Source organism: Papaver somniferum, chromosome 9, assembly GCF_003573695.1.
Source record: "Papaver somniferum cultivar HN1 chromosome 9, ASM357369v1, whole genome shotgun sequence".
Lineage (NCBI taxonomy): Eukaryota > Viridiplantae > Streptophyta > Magnoliopsida > Ranunculales > Papaveraceae > Papaver > Papaver somniferum.
In genome coordinates, this window is record NC_039366.1 from 6890744 (window position 1) to 6912894 (window position 22151).

General features: G+C 37.9%; 3 protein-coding genes and 3 non-coding genes across 6 annotated transcripts; 4 read left to right on the top strand and 2 right to left on the bottom strand.

Annotated features, from left to right (window-relative positions):
• LOC113311256 lies at positions 1-1386 on the top strand. The gene has a single exon (XM_026560097.1). It carries the CDS (start codon positions 1-3, stop codon positions 1384-1386), a length of 1386 nt encoding a protein of 461 aa, XP_026415882.1.
• Positions 1387-1737: 351 nt separating this feature from the next.
• LOC113314315 lies at positions 1738-4050 on the bottom strand. Its single transcript, XM_026563107.1, has 3 exons — positions 2738-4050; positions 1981-2544; positions 1738-1869 (listed from the first exon to the last, which is right to left on the bottom strand). Exons 1-3 carry the CDS (start codon positions 3596-3598, stop codon positions 1753-1755), a joined length of 1542 nt encoding a protein of 513 aa, XP_026418892.1. The 5' UTR covers positions 3599-4050; the 3' UTR covers positions 1738-1752.
• TRNAV-UAC lies at positions 3934-4007 on the top strand. The gene has a single exon. It is a non-coding gene; the product is annotated as a tRNA-Val (tRNA).
• Positions 4051-4868: 818 nt separating the features above from the next.
• On the top strand, positions 4869-4942 carry TRNAV-UAC. Its single transcript has one exon. It is a non-coding gene; the product is annotated as a tRNA-Val (tRNA).
• Positions 4943-18322: 13380 nt separating this feature from the next.
• LOC113311258 lies at positions 18323-19288 on the bottom strand. Its single transcript, XM_026560098.1, has one exon. The coding sequence runs from the start codon at positions 19286-19288 to the stop codon at positions 18323-18325; it is 966 nt and encodes a 321-aa protein (XP_026415883.1).
• Positions 19289-21320: 2032 nt separating this feature from the next.
• TRNAQ-UUG lies at positions 21321-21392 on the top strand. Its single transcript has one exon. It is a non-coding gene; the product is annotated as a tRNA-Gln (tRNA).
• Positions 21393-22151: the final 759 nt, after the last annotated feature.

Here is a 22151-nt window from a genome sequence, read left to right on the forward strand (position 1 = left end):
ATGTCCTTTTGTGGTGTAAAACTCAGTGCAGTAAGGCAAAACTTAACAGCATTATCTGGTGGGGATTGGTGTAGAGCATTGGCAGTTGCAGGACTCGTGTTATATGCAGTCTGCATTTTGGTATCAAATCCATCCGGACAATCTACTGCGTTTCTCAATTCTTTAATCTTTAGACGACATGGAAGGTACTTGTACACCAACACTGACATTACAGACCTTGTTTTCGGAATTGCAACTTCCACCAGTACCTGGAAAACCAGAAGACAATACATTGAGGGATGGTGGCGACCAAATATAACAAGGGGATTTGTGTTTTTCGATGTACCTCCGAAAGAGTACTTGCCGTGGTCTTCGTTCTCACCTCCTTACCGTGTATCAGAAAACGTCTCAAGATTCCAGGAATTTAACAAACATGCAATGCCGTTTGCGATTAGAATGGTGCGCGTTATCAAGGAGACCTTTCTGGAATCCCCGAAAGGTGTGAAATGGTATGTAATGGCCGATGATGACACGGTTCTGTTTTTGGATAATCTTGTTGAGATTCTTTCCAAGTACGATCATAACGAGTACTACTACATTGGATGTAATTCTGAGGCTGTTGGTTCAAACGCTGATCATTCATTTCAAATGGCATTTGGAGGAGCTGGTTATGCTTTGAGCTACCCACTTGCCAAGGCATTGGCAAGAAACTTAGACGAATGCATCAAGAGGTATCCAAACTTATATGGGAGCGATCATATATTACAAGCTTGTATATCTGACTTAGGAGTTTCGCTTACGCTTGAACCCGGATTCCATCAGATTGATCTGCACGGTGACATATCGGGATTCTTATCAGCTCATCCACATTCTCCTATAATATCCCTTCATCATCTCGACTACACTAATCCTCTCTACCCTGCAATGAATGTTTTTCAGTCTCTAAAACTCTTTATGAATGTCTCAAGAGTCGATTCGTCTCGTCTACTACAACAATCCATCTGTTACCAGAAAAAGAATAACTGGACATTTTCAATCTCATGGGGATACTCAGCTCTAGTTTACGAAGACATTCTTCCTCCAAGTAATCTAGAGAGACCTCTTCAGACATTCGTCCCGTGGAGAAATAATTATAGAGCACCTGCGTTCATGTTTAACACTCGATATCCTACTAACAATCCATGTGAAGCGCCTCATTTCTTCTTCCTTGATTCCGTGGAGCAGAAAACTGGTGGGTATGAGATTGTTACCAATTACGTTAGAAAATGGGATCGCAGATTACCAGCTTGTTCGGCAACTGGTAACCATTCTGCTGATTCGCTTTCTCGAATTCGTGTCATCTCACCGGCAAAGAGATATGATGGTGGAGTAAGTGGAAAAACTTCACACTCACGCACACTAATTTGATCAATGTAGGCTTATAGAATTGGTTTACATATTGTGGTTTCTGAGTTCAATTCTTTTGCTTTTCAGGAAGGAAAAAAAAGAGAATGTTGCGACATAGCACGTATATATGGCGGCTCAAACATCACAGAAATAATACTAAGGAGTTGCATGGAAGATGAGATTATTGCATAGGCGCGTGCCTTAGGCCTAGTGCCTCATACGACATAGTTTAAACTATCTAAATTTGCTAGAAGTTAGTGAAACTAGAGTGAATTCTATATAATTGAGAATCTGAATTTCTGTTTCAAAACATCACAACCATAAAAAGAAAAGAAAAGAAAAAACTTTGATACCAAGGTTTCTGTATTTACAATGGGATCAGTGATTCTACCTAGGCAGAGAAAAACTTTCATCAAAACTGCAACTCTTGATTCTAATATGAACAGAGCTGTTAGCCACTCCGTCAAAGGGGGTGGTGATCTCGCAGCATTGTCTTTGCGGTGCCTGCTCATCAATCGAAGCCTTTATCAGTTCCTGAACAACAATCTTAATGAAAAATGTGGTATGCAATCGCAAAATTTGCAGTTACAAATAAAACATGCGCTTTAATCTCACCTTGCTCCACATGCCCGGATCAATCCTTGGAGCCGTAATGTTAATAGTATCCAAAGCCAGAGCAGAACGGAAGTCAGTTCTGTTGCACTCATCCCTCCATGGCTCAGCTACAAACCTCTTATACGAAGTAAATGTTTCGTAATCTTCTCCAACTTCATTACCATTCTTCACATTGTCCAGGAAATACACAAGCGGCCGTTCACAAGGTTCGGAACTCATGGGACGAGTATTGAATGTGAAAGGTTCGGCACTCCAACTACCAAAAGTTTGAAACGTCTGAAATGCGGTTCTGAGTAGACTATCTTTCACGTACCACGGGTATATCTGAACAGTGTAACCCCAAGATACAGACACTGACCAATTCCGTCGCCAATCATGGTAGAAACTCTGCTGCAAGGTTCTCCCTGGGTCCATTTTGTATGCACCCATTAGCCTTTTCAAGGAATCAATTTGACTAATGTTAGTAGGAAAAATTGGATTCACATAGTCGAGGTGATGCAACGAGACAAGTGGTGCCACTGGGTGCGCAGCTAATAAACCATACGGATCACCATGAATATCAACCTACATGTTGTAGAATTAGACACCATAATCAGAACACAAAGCAGGACAATAGAGAAATTCTTTGAATTGTCAAACAGAAACAAAAAAAAGAAAAAGAAAAAAAAAACAGAAAAATAACATTATTAACAATAAAAAAAATTAGTAGCAATTATCAGCGCGAATTAGGGTTCAGGATCGGGAGTTCAAAGTGTACCTGGTGGAAGCCGAGTTCTTTGGTCAAGGGAACCCCAATCTCATTCATACAAGCACCAACTCTCGCATCAGAACCATACAGATAAGAATACCTTTCAATGCATCCATCCAAGACTCTCACTAATAGTTTCGCCAAAGGATAACTAATAGCAAAACCAGCACCACCATAACCCATGGTATACGAGTGCGACACATCTTGTTCGACACTCTCCGAATTCATACCTATATAATACATTTGATTATGATCATACTTCGCTAAAACAGTAACTAAGTTCTCAGTGAAGAAAACAGTGTCATCATCACCCATGACAAACCATCTGACATTCTCAAACCCCAATCTATAAGTCTCCAAAACAATTCTAGCTATCCGATTCGCCGACGTAGTCCCATACTTGAATCTCTCCGACACATCCTCCGAAACCTGATACGGCAGTGAATTCTCAGGCCATGTCCCGTTTGGCTCCTCATCGAACCATACATACCCACGCGTGACGTTCGGTTTCCACCATAACTCCGCATAATGTTTTCGAGATTCCCATGTCTGTATTGAACCTCCTATACCAAAAACAAGATGAGAAATGTTGGTTTTGTACTCTTGATTTTGGACGACGATTTTCGTTGTCGTGTCAGGACATTTGGTGGTGGTAAGGGTATTAAGAGTACTAATGAACAACAATGGATCTCTAATCCATCCTGATAGGGAAAAAAGAAATGCAAATGAAACGAAAAGGAATAATAAAAATGTTAATTTCATGAAAATTTCTGGGTTTGGAAAATTGATCAACTTATTCCAATAAGTAGTACTAGTTTCAAAGTAATGGGTTTTGTTTTTTTCACCACCACTGATAGTAGTTTGACACATGGTGGTGGTGGGAGTGGTGGATCTGTAAAACTCTGGCTAACAGAGAGGATATCATGGAATCAAGGATATCCAGAGATATCAAAAATGTTTAAATTTGGAATACTCTTAACGTCAATAATTGAAAAAATCTTTTGAAATGAAAAAGGTGATATCTCGATTTTCTCTCAAAAATAATACTTGTCATATCTTGATTGTATTAAATGAAAAATAATCTTCCCTGAAAAAGATCCACGGTGCAACTTTTTATTTGCCAGAAAGCCCAGTCTGCCAATCCTCACCACATAACCAAGGAACCAACCGGAGAGATCATCATGTTTCAGGAGCTTGACCAATCCGGTGCTGTGGTGTAGTCGGTTATCACGTCAGTCTTACACACTGAAGGTCCCCAGTTCGAGCCTGGGCAGCACCATTGTTTTTTCTTTTTTCTGACTTTTCTTCTCTCTATGACTACTTTTTTCACCTGAAGCTCAAGTTCAGAAATGAGTAACTTTATCTTCATACTAGCTGCGGAATATAAACATGATGGTTCTCCATTGAACCAAATTTGCATCCATCATCAACGGTTATGTTTTTTTTTTTTTAAAGCATCACGGATCTCCATAAAAACATATTTGCACCTGTCAATATGGTTATTTTTTTTTAGAACAAAACATCATGGTTCTCCGTTAAAACAAATTTGCACGCATGCATCATCTACGGTTATGAGCCAAAAGACAAAGAGGAATCTTCTTACGTACTGTAACTCCAAAAGCTTTACTCATATCAACTTCCTCTAATTTCATACCCAAACGCAATTTCCAGTCTAAACAATGCAGTAAGGAACAGTGCAGTGTTTCTTGAAAAATCATGTAAATTTTCGTCTTGCCATCATCAGCTTCGTCTTGTTCAGCTACGTACTTTATACCGTAAGCAACTCGACAGACAACGTTGTTTATAAGACAAAGCAGGATCTCACTCAGACACCATCTATTCTACGAGTGAATACTAGTACCACTACTGTTTCGGATGACAGCTTATGTGGCATAAATCAATCTCGCCAAAGGAGAACTTTTCTTTGTGGACGGGAACTCGTGAGTCTTGCCTACTGTAAAAATGCTTTGTCCAAGAGGTACTATTGGTAACATGGAACAGGAAAGAGTGGAATTTTGTTTTTCCGTTGTTGTTTCTCTTGGCAGATTTAAAGTTATTTCTCGAGGGTGTTAGAACTTAAGTGGGTATTTGGTGCTGCGCTATGAATAACTTAGTCTTAACACAGAATTATTAACAACTCGGTGCTGTGGTGTAGTCGGTTATCACGTCAGTCTTACACACTGAAGGTCCCCAGTTCGAGCCTGGGCAGCACCAATGTTTTTCTTCTCTGTTCTTTATCTTTCTTCTTTTTCTTTTTGCGAAAAACCTAGCGCTTTTGATGCATTGCCGGTGAAAAGTATGCGTCTCTAGGCATATTTCAAGGAAGCTGCATTTTTGTTGAACACCGAAGGTATGTTGAACCAGCAGTACCATCTGTGGCAATAAGCAAAGAGGGGAACAAGAACGGTAGGCCTGTCTGAGTCAATGGTACTTGATAAGCTCACCGCAGAACCGCCTATTTTTGTACAGCTTTATAGAGCTTCCATATATAGTTGGGTATTGTACTCATGATGTGATAACCATTGATTAATCACTGTGGGACTCTTTTTTTCGAACCTCCTTGGTCCTTTGTCCTTGTTTTGTGTTTTTCTTTTTCCTGTCTCCTTTGGTGGCTTTCTGCATTGCAGAGTGTAAATTGCCTTCAACTATTCTGCATTACCTTGTAGTTGACTATCTTGTGTTATCCATTATTCAGACATGGTAAGGATGTCTGAGCTTTGATTGTGCAGTACTCTGCGTACATCCATCCAAACCGTCCATGAGAAAGCACGGGTGACAGGTCAGGTGCTTGCTAAAAGGACATAACTGGTTGATATAAATGCAGACCATAGACAATTATTGAGACGTGTATCCGAGACTGATTAGGAAAGTCTCAGTTATACACGTCTCTTAGAGATTGTTTAGGAAAGTCTAACCAATAAGACTTCTAAGCTCGGTAAGAAATCTGAGGATCCGAGACTGATTAGGAATATGGTTTAATTGGGACTCTTAAGGTCGGTCTAGAAAAGAGTCGTATTAGGAAAGAAGTTATTTCTTTCCCAAGTATTGAATCATATATATAATTCGTTGTAAAGAGTTAGAGAATGATAATAATAAGAAATATATCAAATTCTTAACATGACATCGAGAGCCAGTTTTGAAACCTAAAAAAAAAAAAAGGATGGTCAATGAGATTGAATCATCAAAAAGTAAGATGGTGGAATATGATACCCAGAAGAAGAATCCTGTATATCATCTAGGATCGAGTGATGGACCAGGAACTATCATCACGCCAATAGTTATGAGAGGAAATAATTATGATGAATGGGCTAGAGCCATAAGAAGATCGCTGATAGCCAAGAGAAAATATGGCTTCATTGATGGAACCATTAAGCGACCTGAAGATCCAGATCAGTTAGAAGAATGGATAGCAGTGCAATCAATGTTGGTGTCATGGATTGCTAACACATTGGAGTTGTCAGTAAGATCAACCCTGGGAGATTATGAGGATGCAAGTCTATTATGGGCACACTTGAAGAGAAGATTTTGTGTTGTTAGTGGGACAAGAATATGTCAACTAAAAGCATCTTTAAGTGACTGTAAACAGAAGAAAACAGAGGGAGTTGCTATATATTTTGGAAGATTGAACAAAATATGGGATGAGATGGTGACTTATATGAAGATACCGCAATGCAAGTGTGGACAGTGTACATGTAATATTGCATCTCAGGTTAGTATGTTAAGAGAAGAAGATTTCTTGCACTATTTTCTGATTGGGTTAGATTCTGTATACAGTTCTTTGCGTGAACAATTGCTTGCAAGGGAACCATTGCCGTCTGTAGACGTTGCGTATCAAACCATTGTGAACTCAGAACGCCTGAAGATTGGAGATGGAGTAGTACCTACAGAGATGCAGGAGAATGTTATGGCCTTTAAGGTGCAAGCTGATCAACGCCTACTTAATAGTGCTTATGATCCCACCAAGTACTGCAAAACTTGCAGCAGACAAGGACACTCTGATGATGGCTGTTTTAAGATCATTGTATATCCAGAATGGTGGGGAGATAGACCAAAGAATGGCAGAGGAGGAAGAACTGGAGGAAGAGGACGTGCTGGAAGAGGAGGTAGAGGACAAGGAGGTAATCCTGTCCGTGCTCATAACCTGCATGTTTCGGCAACAAAGGATAGTGCTGGTACGTCATCAGCTGATGAAACGTCTCTAGTAGGAGTTACAGCAGCACAGGTTCAACAGGTGATGGAGTTTTTAAACTCAAGAAAATCGGGTTCTCATCTACAAGGTAAAAAGAATAAAACATCTTGGATTGTTGACACAGGAGCAACAAACCATGTTACGTATGAACTTCTTAACATGATAAATGTAAGAGATATTAGGGCATGTTCGGTTGGATTGCCTGATGGAAAGTATGCATCCTCTGAGAAAATAGGAACTGTGATTCTTCCTGGTGGATTGAAACTTGAAAACGTACTTTATGTGCCAAAGATAACCTGTAACCTAATTTAAGTCACACAACTTATTGATGAGATGAGTTATATTATTCAGTGTACTAACAAATTATGTCTTATATAGGACCGGTCTACGAGGAGGATGATTGGAGTGGCTGAGAGACAAGGTGGACTATATATTTTCTGTGGTGTGCCGCATGTTGAAGTTATGGCTGTGCGTGAAGATACATATGAGTTGTGGCATCAACGTATGGGACATCCTTCAGAGAAAGTTTTGCAGAAGTTGCAAGGTGTTAGTAGATTAATTAAGAAGAATAATGATGCTTGTGATATTTGCCCCCGGGCAAAGCATCGTAGAAGCAGCTTTTCTAGTAGTTTGAGTAAATCAAATTGTATTTTTGATTTAGTTCATATAGATTTATGGGGTCCTTATAAGATCCATTCATCATGTGGAGCTCAATATTTTCTGACAATAGTGGATGATTTTTCAAGAGGTGTTTGGATTTATTTAATTCGGAATAAAACAGAGGTTGAATCAATATTTCGTGAATTTGTTGCTCTTGTGAAGCGTCAATTTAACAAAGATATTAAAATTGTTAGAAGTGATAATGGGACGGAATTTAATGCATTACGTGGTTATTTTAAGACTAATGGAATAGTCTTTGAGACATCATGTGTAGGTACTCCTCAACAAAATGGAAGAGTAGAGAGAAAACATCAACATATAATAAATGTAGCAAGGGCTTTAAGATTTCAAGCAAGCTTGCCGAAATGGTTTTGGGGAGAGTGTGCATTGACAACAGCGTACGCCTACACCTATCCTAAATAATAAAACACCATATGAAGTATTGTTTGGAAAACCACCTATATATAAAAAATTGAAGGTGTTTGGGTGTTTGTGCTATGTACATGATCAAAACAGTAAAGGAGATAAGTTTGCTAGTCGAGGACGGAGGTGTGTGTTTCTTGGCTATCCATATGGTAAGAAGGCATGGCAAGTTTATGATCTAGACACAAGAAAATTTATGGTGTCTCGAGATGTAAAATTCTATGAGACACAATTTCCATTTAAGACTGAGTTGAATGGTAATATAGTTGAAACGGATATGATGGAGAGCTCTAGAAGTCATATAGCAACTGATGTTGCTGGGACTACAACTGAGACAGATCGTGCTGGTGAAGAATGGAGTGATGACGAAGAGTGCATAGTCGCTGATGGTGAAGAAACTGCAGAAGAACAGCGAAATACGGATGAAGATGTCGCAGTGCAGACTGCAACACCTGTTGACGATGTAGCAGTTCAGCGTCAGACTACAACTTCAGAAAAACAGGCAGTTGTGACAAATGATGGACAAGCCACAGATGTTGCAGTTGGGAATGATGATTTAGGTAAGGGGAAGCGTCAGAAGATTCCCTCGAGTAGGCTGAAATGTTTTGTGACACACACCATTAGAGAAAATAGTTCATCTCACTCTCAACCATCACAGTCATCATCCTCAGGTACACCTTATCCTTTGACATATTATGTTAGTTGTGACAGGTTTTCTGACATGCATAAAAATTATATTGCTGCATTATCTGCAAAGTCTGAGCCGAGGAATTTCAGAGAGGAAATGAAACATCCAGGTTGGAGGAAAGCAATGGCGGAAGAAATACGGGCCTTAGAAGAACAAGGCACGTGGGATCTAATAGAATTGCCACCTGGTAAGAAAGCTTTAGGAAGTAAGTGGATATATACGGAAAAGTATGATGAAAATGGGAGTTTGGTGCGTTTAAAGGCGAGACTTGTGATTTTTGGAAATCATCAAGTTGAAGGATTAGATTACAATGAGACGTTTGCACCAGTGGCAAAGATGACAACTGTTCGTATGTTCTTGGCTGTTGCTGCAGCTAAACAGTGGAATGTGCATCAGATGGATGTGCATAATGCGTTCTTACATGGAGATTTGGAAGAGGAAGTCTATATGAAAATACCACCTGGATTTGCTAAGGGTAACCCTCATATGGTGTGTAAGATGAAGAAATCGTTGTATGGCCTAAAACAAGCACCGCGGTGTTGGTTTGCGAAGCTGTCAACTGCATTGAAGAATTATGGGTTTCGGCAATCGTACTCAGATTACTCTCTCTTTACTATGATGAAGGGAAAAATGCAACTTAATGTGCTGGTGTATGTTGATGATTTGATTATTGCAGGAAATGATCTAGTTGCGCTTACACAATTTAAAGCATACTTGGGTCAATGTTTTAAGATGAAAGATTTAGGAAAATTGAAATACTTCCTTGGATTGGAAGTGGCACGTAGTAAACAAGGTTTTTACATTTTCCAGAGAAAGTATGCGTTGGATATTATAATGGAGACAGGTTTATTGGGTGCGAAACCTGCATAATTTCCTATTGAAACCAATCATCGTCTTGCTTTAGCAACAGGAGATTTGCTTTATAATGTAGAAAAATATAGAAGATTGGTTGGGCGTTTAATCTATTTATCTGTCACCAGACCAGATCTTGCTTACTCAGTGCATATCTTATCTCAGTTTATGCAACGACCGAGAATGGAGCATTGAGAAGCAGCACTTCGTGTGGTTAGATATTTAAAGAAGAATCCTGGACAAGGAATTCGGTTGCGCTCTGATAGTAGTTTAACCTTGAGAGGTTGGTGTGATTCAGATTGGGCAAGTTTTCCTTTAACTAGGCGCTCACTGACGGGATGGTTTGTTTGTTTTGGAGATTCGCCAATATCTTGGAAGACTAAGAAGCAACCAACTGTGTCTCGTAGCTCGGCTGAAGCAGAATATCGTTCCATGGCGGCGGCTACATGTGAGTTAAAATGGTTGAAACAATTACTCAGTGATATGGGGGTTTATCATACACAAGCTATGAGTCTTCTTTGCGATAGTCAATCAGCTTTATATATTGCGAAAAACCCTGTTTTTCATGAACGAACGAAACATATTGAAGTGGACTGTCATCTAGTCAGGGATGCGGTAATACAGAAGATTATTCTACTTCTTATACTCCTACAACAATGCAGTTGGCGGATATATTCACAAAGTCGTTGGGAAAAGCTCAGTTCCATGCTATTTTGTCCAAGATGGGCATTTGTGACCAGCATGCTCCGTCTTGAGGGGGGTATTGAGACGTGTATCCGAGACTGATTAGGAAAGTCTCAGTTATACACGTCTCTTAGAGATTGTTTAGGAAAGTCTAACCAATAAGACTTCTAAGCTCGGTAAGAAATCTGAGGATCCGAGACTGATTAGGAATATGGTTTAATTGGGACTCTTAAGGTCGGTCTAGAAAAGAGTCGTATTAGGAAAGAAGTTATTTCTTTCCCAAGTATTGAATCATATATATAATTCGTTGTAAAGAGTTAGAGAATGATAATAATAAGAAATATATCAAATTCTTAACACAATCTTGCTCTTGTCATGTTGGCAGGTTATTAAAAAGACACTTCCAGAAGAAGTGCTTGACTCTAGGTCACGTTCTAATCTTCCAGAAGTCTTTCCACATAACATTGGTACCTTGTGTAGTAGTTGAGACTTGGATATTCCACAGGCTAATCGTGCAGTTTGTTGTAGGCTAATATCATACAGAGAAGCACACTTTCCACCAACAATGCACCAAAAACTCTAGGTTTTTTTTTTTTTTTTAAATGAAAAAGATTGAAATTTTATTAAAAGGTGCGACAAAAAGAAAAGCAGAAGATGAGGTACAAATAAAGAAGATGAACAGATGCAGGTGCACGAAAGAAAAAACTGGAAAAGAAAAAAGATCAAGAAAACAATGGAGCTACACAAGCTCGAACTGGAGACCTTCACTTCATTCATTCAGTGTGGAGGAGTGTCTTCTCTGAAAAGAAAAGTTAAGCTTTTCATTGAAAAAGGAAAAAAAAAAACAGATTGAGAACGTCTAGGCGGATCTCTGTCAAGGCATAAACCTCCTAAAACACCAAAACAAACAATAAAACCATGGAAAACAGGTCTTGGGCAAGCAACCAATAAACACAATAACGTAAAATGGGGAAAAGCTTACTAAAATAGGGAAAAGTTTACTTAAAGCACTAAATATTACCTTTTGTTAAAGTCTGCGGACATCCAACTCAAAACCAATTGGAAATGAGTGGAGAGGCCCCTCCACATTATATTTAAGTTAATTATGCGTGGACCACGTACATAATGACCAAAGTGGGATCATGGGTGCACAAGTGAAAAATCGGTCACGGTAAATAATTAATAATGGAAAAAATCCCCCTACAAGCATAGCTCTGATACCATTGTAGTTGTAGGAAATCCTACAACACACCCCAATAACTATTCCTAGATCTAAATCTGTTTCACAATCAAAATAAAGATTAAAGTGCTAAAATTGTAAATTGGACATAAGATTTACGTGGTTCGATCAATATGATCTACATCCACGGGGTTAGGTTTCACTATGATTGTAGAAATTACATATGGATTACAATTGAGACTCCATTAATGAGTATTTGGAGCTCTAGTTTTTATGGAGGAAGAAGAAGGAGATAATCCTAATAATAATAACTCTACCTTCTCTCTCTACAGAATGTGTTCTCATATAAAGTGTGTCTCTTTCCTAAAAGTGTATTCCTCCTTTCTCTCTCACCTGCCTTTCTCTTTATATAGGTGTTTAGTGGATGACAGCTCACATGTAGTGGAGTACAACTCATCTTGTCTTATTCTTGTGCTAACTTCTGCCTTATACCTGTGCTAACTTCTCTCGCACGTGTGCTACGTTCTCGCATGCTAAGATGATTGCACCTCTCACACTAACAAATATCTTGTGCGATATTTTGATCCTATATTTTGCCTCTTTTTTCTTGAATATCGCTTGAAGAGTGATCTTCAAGGAAAAATCCACTTTGTTGTAGTCGCTGGTGCGAGATGCGTGATGTTGGAGTAGTACTTGCCTCTTATTCTTTTGTGAAGTTACGAAGCTTTGAGAAGTATCATTTCTTGAAGTATACGAAGGATGAAGTATCCTCGAAGAAGTATAAGAAGTATGAAGTATCCTCGAAGAAGTATAAGAAGTATCCTTGAAGAAGTATAAGAAGTATTAATCCTCAAAATATAAGAAGTATTGCGAATCAATCATGCGAAACTTTTTTGATGTGATTCCTATTTCATGTCTTTTATTTCTCTTAATCCATTGTTGGTGAGAATTCTTGTTATTCATGAATGGGCGTCCTCTTTGGAAATGATTCTGACCGAAGAGATAAAGAACAAAAAATATTTTCTTGATAATCCATAGTTGCCTTGTGTTTTATCTATGAGGGAAGAATCCTTGAGAAAGTTTTGGATGAGCGAATTGATCTTCACGTCTTTCTTCTTTGAGTATAATGACTTCAAATTGCTTATGCGAAATAATTGAGCGAAAACACTTATGCGATGTAATGCTTATGCGATGCTTATGCCATGTAATGCTTATGTGATGCTTATGCCATGTATGATTATGCGATGCTTTCATGTAATGTATAGATAATGTTGAGTTACTTACCTTTGTTCTTTGTCCATCTTTAGTTCATCGTATCATATTGTATTGTTGCTTCTTTTCCCTTATTCCTGCATAATAATAATATAATCATCATAATATATAGGTCTATGTGTGCCTAGTGTGGTCCAATGTAGTCAATATCGCCGATACCGGCCGATTTATCGGCGATATTACCGGTATCGGTGGTAGAGCGAAACGGAATAACAATATCGGCGATACGATATTTTGCCGATAATATCGGCCGATATACACGAAACGATACGGCCGATTTTTACCGATATTTGATATTTTCGGTATTTGTTCTCAACATCATGGTAATTTGGGAATTTTAAGCGAAGGGAAGAGATGAAATCGCCGAGTCCCATCGAATATTCATCTGAAAAAGCTCTTCTTCTCAATCTTAACGGGGCAAGATTCAATTGATTTTTCTTTTTTCCAGCAAGAGATTGATGTTTGATTATTAATCTCTTCTAATTGTTCTGTGATGAATGTTCTGTGATGCTTTTATGTGTTGAATCTCGTGTATCTTTGCCGTAGATTTTCTTCTTTTCGTGATCTTGTCTTTTCCAGTTCTTGCACCTTCTGATCATCATCATAATATACATAGACACTAGCAATAAGTTGTTCCAATTTAAATTGAATTCGTATACTCTGATACATAAAAGGCTGGTATTCTTTCCACCCAAAAAGTAAATATAAATAATTCAGAAATTCATCGAAACCAAACCAAAACCACGCTACCTACAGTAGTTAGTGTTCCATCAATTTTGAGCATCATGTTTCAAGCCAACATGTTTAATAGGTATGAGTTGTTGGTAGTTTAATAACCAAATTGGGAGTAAGGTTCTGACTATCCAACATTTTGGTTGGTTCAAGTCTGCCTTAATTAGTGGGAACATCACTGCATCAGCCTCCTTTTCCCATGGTATGTGATCTAACTACGTATGCACGTAAGTGATTCAAATAGGGGATCTTATTTGAACAAATGTTTATTATAAAAGTTATAGATATAAAATTTAGAACCGATATTATACCGATATTTGAAACCGAAATCTCCCCGATACAATGTTGTACCAGTAAACCGGTCCCCGGCCGAGACAAACCGGTATCCAATATTAACTACATTGGTGTGGTCTTACTTCGCCTCCCTATGTAGAGGTCTTATTCTTGTCTTATTATTTCTTGTATTATTGCCTCTTCAAAATATTGTGAAAAATTCGTGTGGATGCGAATTTGAACGCATGACGCGAAATGAACGCACAGTGTGGAAACTAGACTTGTATTCGCTGTTTGCCTTTGTAGAAAAATTTTCTCAAAAATATGAGCGTATGCGGAATCGATCGCGTGACGCATAGCTCACACTCTTCGTCTTTCACCATCTGTTCTGTCTCCTATTTGTGAAAGAAAGTCATATAGCCACACACTCGTACTTATAAAAATGTGTGAAAAATATAATTGCGGTGAGAATTGATCTTGCGATACCAACTCGTACTCCTGACTCTGAACCATCTTTGCTTCTTCTACCGTGCGAAAATAACGCACCATGTTGAAACTTAACTTATATTCTGCTTTTGTCGTTCTGGAAAAAATATGTGAAAAATATGAGTTGGGTGAGGATTGAACCCGTGACATAAAACTTGTTCACTTCACTCTCTACCATCTGTACGAACCCTCCAAAGAGGAATATTTGTGCGAAATAATCACCAACTTTCTTTTATGCGAAATAATCAAAGACCACGCGAAAAAATACGCTAGTGTTGGGATTTGAACACGCTGCCTCTTGTTTGCGAAGGAATGAAACAACACTGAGAAATTATTCATATTTCCGCCCTTTGTAAAAAGAAGAAAACTATGCTCGCAGGCGAATTCGAACTTGCGACCACGAATGCACATTCTGCTCTCTTGACCAATTGTACTGCTTCGCATGTGTGTAATAATTAAACGACCGCACAAGTTTAACTTATATTCGCTCATAACTGTTCAAAAGTATATCAAAAATTTGTGTAAGCGAGGATTCAAACTCGTGAGTCCTGACTGGTAGACTTCCGTGCGAACCAATTGTTCAGGCTACTCTTCTGCGAGATTAACACAACATTTTCTTCTTTTTCTTTTATTCGTCCTGGGGATGAAAAGAAAGTGAAAAATATGTAATTGTGCGAATTCGAACTCGTGACCTATTGCTTCTTCGCTCAACCTTGAACCATCTGTGCGTTTTCTGTTTGTGACAAAAATCACAGCCACCGCCTCTTAACCTTATCTTTGATTTCCTTCACTTCTTCCACATTTTCCTTTCTTTCCTGTTGTCAATGGATTTCTGCGAACTTCAACATCATTTGTCTTCTGAAGATGAATTTCTTCCACTGAAATTTCATTTTTTGCCTCTTCATCTTTGTTACTTGATTTGACATAATATTTAATGTTTTTTTGTTGTTTTCAAGCGTTCTTTTCACCGAGACTTCCATATTTTCTCTTGAAACATTGTAGATCTAATGAATTCAACTCTAACAATAGCTAATATCTTTGAATCTTCTTCAATCCAACAAGAAGAAGGTAGCGTTTCTAGCGCCAAAAATGTAGTTGTAGGAAATCCTACAACACACCCCATTAACTATTCCTAGATCTAAATCTATTTCACAATCGAAATAAAGATTAAAGTGCTAAAATTGTAAATTGGACACAAGATTTACGTTGTTCGATCAATATGATCTACATCCACGGGGTTAGGTTTCACGATGATTGTAGAAATTACATATGGATTACAATTGAGACTCCATTAATGGGTATTTGGAGCTCTAGTTTTTTTGGAGGAAGAAGAAGGAGGTAATCCTAATAATAATAATTCTACCTTCTCTCTCTACATAATGTTTCCTCATATAAAGTGTGTCTCTTTCCTAAAAGTGTATTCCTCATTTCTCTCTCTCATGCCTTTCTCTTTATATAGGTGTTTACATAGTGGATGACAGCTCACATGTAGTGGAGTACAGCTCATCTTGTCTTATTCTTGTGCTAACTTCTGCCTTATACTTGTGCTAACTTCTCTCGCACGTGTGCTACGTTCTCGCATGCTAAGATGATTGCACTTCGCACACTAACAAATATCTTGTGCGATATTTTGATCCTATAACCATATTAAAGTATGCGGGCATCTAACTCAAAACCAATTGACAATGAGTGGAGAGGCCCTTCCATATTATATTTAAGTTAATTCTGCGGAAACAGACGATGTGGGACTATTGTCCTTCCACACCTTGTATTCTTAATCTCGAACCCACAACCTTTACATAGATTTTCCATGTCATCATTGGACATTCTAGGATTATAATCCTATTGAAGCGTACGGAGTTCTCTCTTTGTTTTTCTAGATTCTCTCTTAACCCTCCTTATGATTTTGTCTTCCTAGGACAATATGTTTCCAAGCTTTGCTCAAAATCCTTTTATTCTTGATCATCGCTACTTCCTTCTACCTCTTTTACTTGAAATTGCCTTTGGGGATGAAAATAGAGGAAATTGATATGAGTGAAGCTTTTGGACTTGTAGTACATAAGAAGATTCTTCTTTGCCTTTTAGCTGATAGCCGTAAGTGATGAGTGCAAATTTATTTTTACGGAAGAACCGTGATATTTTTATTTCGGCTAATATATGGAAGTAAAGTTACATATTGATGCGAATATGTTTTTAAAAAATACAAATCCAGACCCAAGAACTACAGCAAAAATATATTTTGTATACTGCCAAAGAACGATGGATGACAACATTGGTGTAGAACCAAAATGTAAACCTCATGCTCAGCCTCATCTTTTTATCAATTGCGATGCTTCAAGAATCAATATCTCTGTACACAGAATCTATGAAACAGTAGTCTTGCTTTGGCCATCATAGAAATGTAGAACACATGTGTTGACTTTTACCACATATATCTTTTGGATAAAAAGAAAGCGAAACAGTATGTCATTTGACAATACGCTTTTCACGTCGAGGAGCTAATTACCAAGGCATGAAACAGCTAATTTTGACAGTTCTGCACATCTCTAAGCTAGCTACAATTAATACTGTTACGCACATGTCAGCAGGGCAGACAACGAAGAACACAGATTTAAAGAGAGTTATGTGAAAATAGTCTTAATTAGATTAGGTTTAGGGAGCCAACAAAAGAGGGGAAGGCCTTTTTCCCTGCTTTGTTTCATATATAATTTTTGGTGCTAATTAAGAACTTAGACATTTCTTTAGATTCGGTGGAGTATTGTTAAAGGTCCTAGTAAAATATATCGAAAAATTCCAAGGATTCTCGTGCAGCATTTGAGAAAGGATTATTTGATGCTTCTCCAAATCTTGTCACTTAAGAAGATCATGAAACTCTTTTTACTTCAGACCGACAAACAACCACAATAGGCACCCTCGACATGAGCCAGGGACCAGGTTGCATATGCACTCTCTGCATTCAACCCCCATTCCTAAGTATATTAAGAACACATATTACCTAGATATTTATTCTCAATGGATTGTTCTTTGTTGGTTTTAACACCCATGGCATATACCTATGGATCCAAGAAAATTGCGTTTCTTTGTGCAGAATTATTTGGCAAACAAGTCAAAAATAAAGATAAGATATCGACAAGTAGAGAGCAATAATAAGTAGTATATCCTACATAGGGTTCTTCATTTTCCTGACAGATCAAGATACAACAGTACGTACGACATTAATCTTACTATAATAGGAACGCAAGAAGAAACAAAAATCCGGCAGGAGGTGACCTGATGGATGACGCAATAATATTCTCTCTTAATTTCTGAATTTTAGAAAGCAAAATTAGTACATAATTATTATAACGTGACTTCACAGAGAGTTGGTGGGGAATGTTGTTGGATGGTTTACAAGAAATTTGAAAGGATACAAAAAAGAAAAGTTGTTAACAGAGCACAACTGAATGGATTTTGTGACCAAAGAAAAATGTGCTTAAAATGAATACAGTTGTATACAGAGACAGTTCGATATATAATTTCTGTGATATATGATGGAAAACAAAGAAAAAGGAATCTGTGTTGCGTTGTAAACTGACTTATATACATACTTTCTTGGGGAATCCATTTGTTTGGTTTTTGGTGTTTGTTTTTTTTTTTTCTTGTTTTTCTTGTTAGAACCTTGGACAGATGATAAAATGCATAATCTGGAAATCTATCTTTGATGGGTAATTTAAAACTAGACTAGTTAGCTAGTATATTCGAACGTAGTAACTGTAACATATTAAATACTAGCATCTGGTAACCAGGAACTGATTTTGTTGAACATACAATATAGTAGTAGGAAAACAGGACTAGTTATGAGATTTATGACGCCCAAATTGCTAAAGATATATACACGAAAGCAATAATAAACATTTCATTTACTAGTATACTTCTAAATTTCTCAATATCAATTTTGTAATCATGCTTCCGATAATTTGTAAAAGACTTGTATATCTAGTCAAGTGTAATATCTAAGTAGCAGATGAAGCCTATAGAGGCTTGCGTTAAGGATCAATCCTTATTTATAACTATTACCTAGACAAGCGAAGTAAAAGAAATTGATAAACATGGACTAAATAGGTACATACGTTTATTTGAGATCCATGTTGCGCAAAGAATCTATGTCGCCGCTAACTATAACCGGAGCTCAAGATCTAACTCATCCATGGACGGGTTAGATCTATGGAGTATCCCATTCACGTTATCGAAGATTGTGGATGTTGAACCAGCAGTACCATCTGTCGGCAGAAGCAGGGAGAGGGATAAGGACGGTAGTACTTGTACATCCCTTCTGCGTCTCTTGTTACCCATCGTAGACACATGATGATTGTTACTGAACCCTGTAGGCCTGTTTGAGTCGATATTACTCGATAAACTCACAGCTTCTATAATATTATCCTTAGCCGTATCATCATCGAGTACTTCAATTTCATGTGCTTTGGATGAACTTTTCTCTTCCTCAAGCTTCGATGCTGATTGACAAACTAAAGTACTACTACTGCTGCTACTGCTAGTACTACGGACCCTAGCCAAAACCGGATCGGCTGTTTGTGGGAGATCTAACAAAAGAAGTTTGGATCCTGCTGCTTCCTTTACTTGTGCATAATTGTTTTCATGAACAACTGTGGGAGACCAAGCATAGGAAGGCGAAACCAGCAATATGGTCTTCCCGGCCGCACCGTTGATATCTATAATCTCTTGCGTTGATGATAAAGGTAACAGTGATACAATACTATGGTCAGAATTGTAAACCACGGCTCGATGGATATTGTTATTGTTGGGATTATAATGATCAATTGGAAGATGATCAGATTCTTTCAGTCTAGCTCTATCCCTTCTGTGTACGTTCATATGCCCACCTAAAGCTTGAGCTGACCTGAATTCTCTTGCACAAAAGCTACATGTATAAGATCTTGGCGGCCATATAAATCCCCCTAGAGGTCCAGCTGAATCTACCGCAAACGCTCGTTCTTCCCAATTATTAGCTTCACCGACAATAACGTTGTTGGAGATTGCTCTAACATCACCGACGGGTTTGCTGTTCATCCACATCCAATATTTGGCTGCATCCTCCATAATTGCACCACTACCTGTTTCCATGACGGATGGGTTTGCTGTTCTTCGAGAATTCTTCTTGTATTACAGAAGATGTATATATATGCAGTTGAAGGTGTAATGGTTTGAGAGAGAACATATGATCGGATACAGTATACATATATGTATAAATGACCTTGAACTGGTTTTGTGATGAAATTAGCTAGCCACTGCCTTGAGGTTGCTAGTTAGGTTTCCTTAATCTATTACCGGTCGACTAATTAAAAACCGCTGTCACTGTCAAGGTAGTTGCATGACTCAGTACGGTGATTACAAAGTCATGGTAATATTCTCAACTTTGGGATGATCTTCATATTGATATTCGTCTTCGTCTATCTCTTAATTTACCAGTATAAAAATAAAATGCAGACCTAGTTAAAATCAATTATATAACGCCACAATTATCCCTGCGGCCAGTATAGGTGCGGCCAGTAGAGGTGGTAAAATTATTAAGTGCTGATTTAATACGAACACTGGTGAAATATATAGATTTCACCCGTTTATAATTTTGTTCCATAGGACCACAAGAATCTGGAACAGACGCTCTTTGTGATTCTCTAGGCTGTATAGTCTCCCGACACAGCAGAAATCATGGAATTTTCTATGCGGACAGTACTTCTCCTTATCTCTGAAATCAAGATCTCTGCGCAAATTGATGAAACTATTGTTTGCTTATATGCTGATTAAGTTAATCAAAATTGACGCCTACTTTCGTGACTAACTATCGATTTTTTGTAGTCAACTTTCTCTTCGGATGAACGATCGTGTTATCGGTCGACATCCGATGTCGTCTCAGACTTAGTTTTGATTATCTTGACAAATGAAAATAATGCATGTAAATTACAAACCATCACGTAATGTCGTGTACATATAAAAACTTAATTTAGTCCAAGTATCGACAGTACTAATACACTGTACATGAACCCCATTTTCATCTTCATCGTCGTCATTACCATAACGCGGCCGAATTAACAAATCAAACAAGAAGAAATTTTGTATTAAGAAGCTGAATTAATCAAAGATTAAGAGAGAATCAAACAAGAAGTAGTCGCTTAAAACCACTTTTTACAAAAATAATTATTTAAAAGTTTTTGAAAATTTCTTGCTGATCCAAAATGATGTCTAAATGAAGTTAACATCACATAGTGAATGGGTCCATAGGAAATTCCAAAACATTGGACAAAAAATGTATGATTATTTATGCAAACTTTACACCTCAAATGTGTATACAAAAATGAATCAGAGAAGTAATGAAATAAAATTGGAAGTGAGATTGTCATTTTGTACTTGGATTCTACTACCTATGTATTGTCTTCATTCTCCACTTGCTTAATCAGTTGGATCAACCAATGCTTCAAATACACATACAATAATTAGCTCAATGTTAATTGTTATTCAAGTGAGTAACAACAACTTGATAATTGAGAGAGATTGCCTACTATTAGTTAAACAAGATGAAGAAAACTAGGAGAGGAATCATGGATAGATATAATTTTGGACCTTTTGGTGTGATAAGGACAGTAGCTTGGTATGAACGAAGACACTCAATTAGATCGTTTCTGTATGGTGTAGTGGACTTTGAATCCTCGGACCTTGGTTCGACTCTCCAAAGGACCTTTTTTTGTTGAAATTGATTCATTTTAATTCAAGATGGGTTTGGTTGGTGCTCTTTCCAGTTGAGGTTTTGGATGTGTGGAATGACTCCAATTGGGTTTGGTTTCTGGTCTTGGAATACGCATCACCATATCTCCCATGCTGTCTTGCCATTTTAATTGGCCAGTGTTCACAAATATGATTGTTGACATCCACCAACCAGCTTTCTTTCCACATGCATGTTGCACATTTTTCAAATACACATACAATAAGTGATTAACAACAACTTGATAATTGAGAGATATTGTATCATTGGTTAGTTAAACAAGATGAAGAAAACTAGGAAAGGATTCATGAAGAGATGTGCTTTGGTTTGACAAAGACAGTAGCTAGGTGGACTTAAAAGAAACCATTAGTTAATTTCTTCTTTTATCAACAACAAATGGGTTCTATGGTGTAGTGGTTAGCACTCAGGACTTTGAATCCTGCGACCTGGGTTCGACTCCCGGTAGGACCTCTTTTTTGTGGTTTCTCACCTCTTTTTTTTTTTGTTTTCAAGATGTTCTTCTCAATTCAGCTGATTTTCCAAGGGAAAGCCAAAATTTTGATGAAATCGCGTAGTACGTATATGAGATTGTTTCGTCTCCATATGTTATAAGTTGCGTAATACCAAGTGGTCTTACGTCTAATCAACATTTTGCATCCCTCTAAGCCCTTTTCAGTGCGTTGTTTTTTCATGACTATGATTCTTGTCAGATTTTTTGGAAATTTTTGATGGATAGAGTGTTAAAAGAGACCTATTTCTATCGTTTTCTTTTTTTTTTTTAAATTTCATTTGATCGAACCACGTATAATGATCTGACAAATCCTTCTTTAAAAACTTTTACTTACACCGAAAACAGTGGTTACACAACTCAGATTCCTCGTTACCTCCACTGGTAACCCCAGATTATTCTGTAGGTGGGGGATAATGTTAAAAGACCCCAGAAAAGAACTAACCACTGTGTGCCCCAGAACATAAATTAAAAGACAAATCTATGGGTTGTGCGCCCTTGCTTGGTACCATCCCTCCTCTTACAAAAATAGAGCTGCCGGGATGTAAGCCAATGCAAGGAGCACATAGATTCCCATGGCGGAACTTGCAGTAATGAAACCAAATTTCCGGGCCTTCTTTAGAAATGAACTATTAATGCGTTTACAGTCGAGTAATCGCATCCCCAGCAAACCCACACCACAACTCATAAAACAAACTGCTGCGGCTATGTCAACACATAAA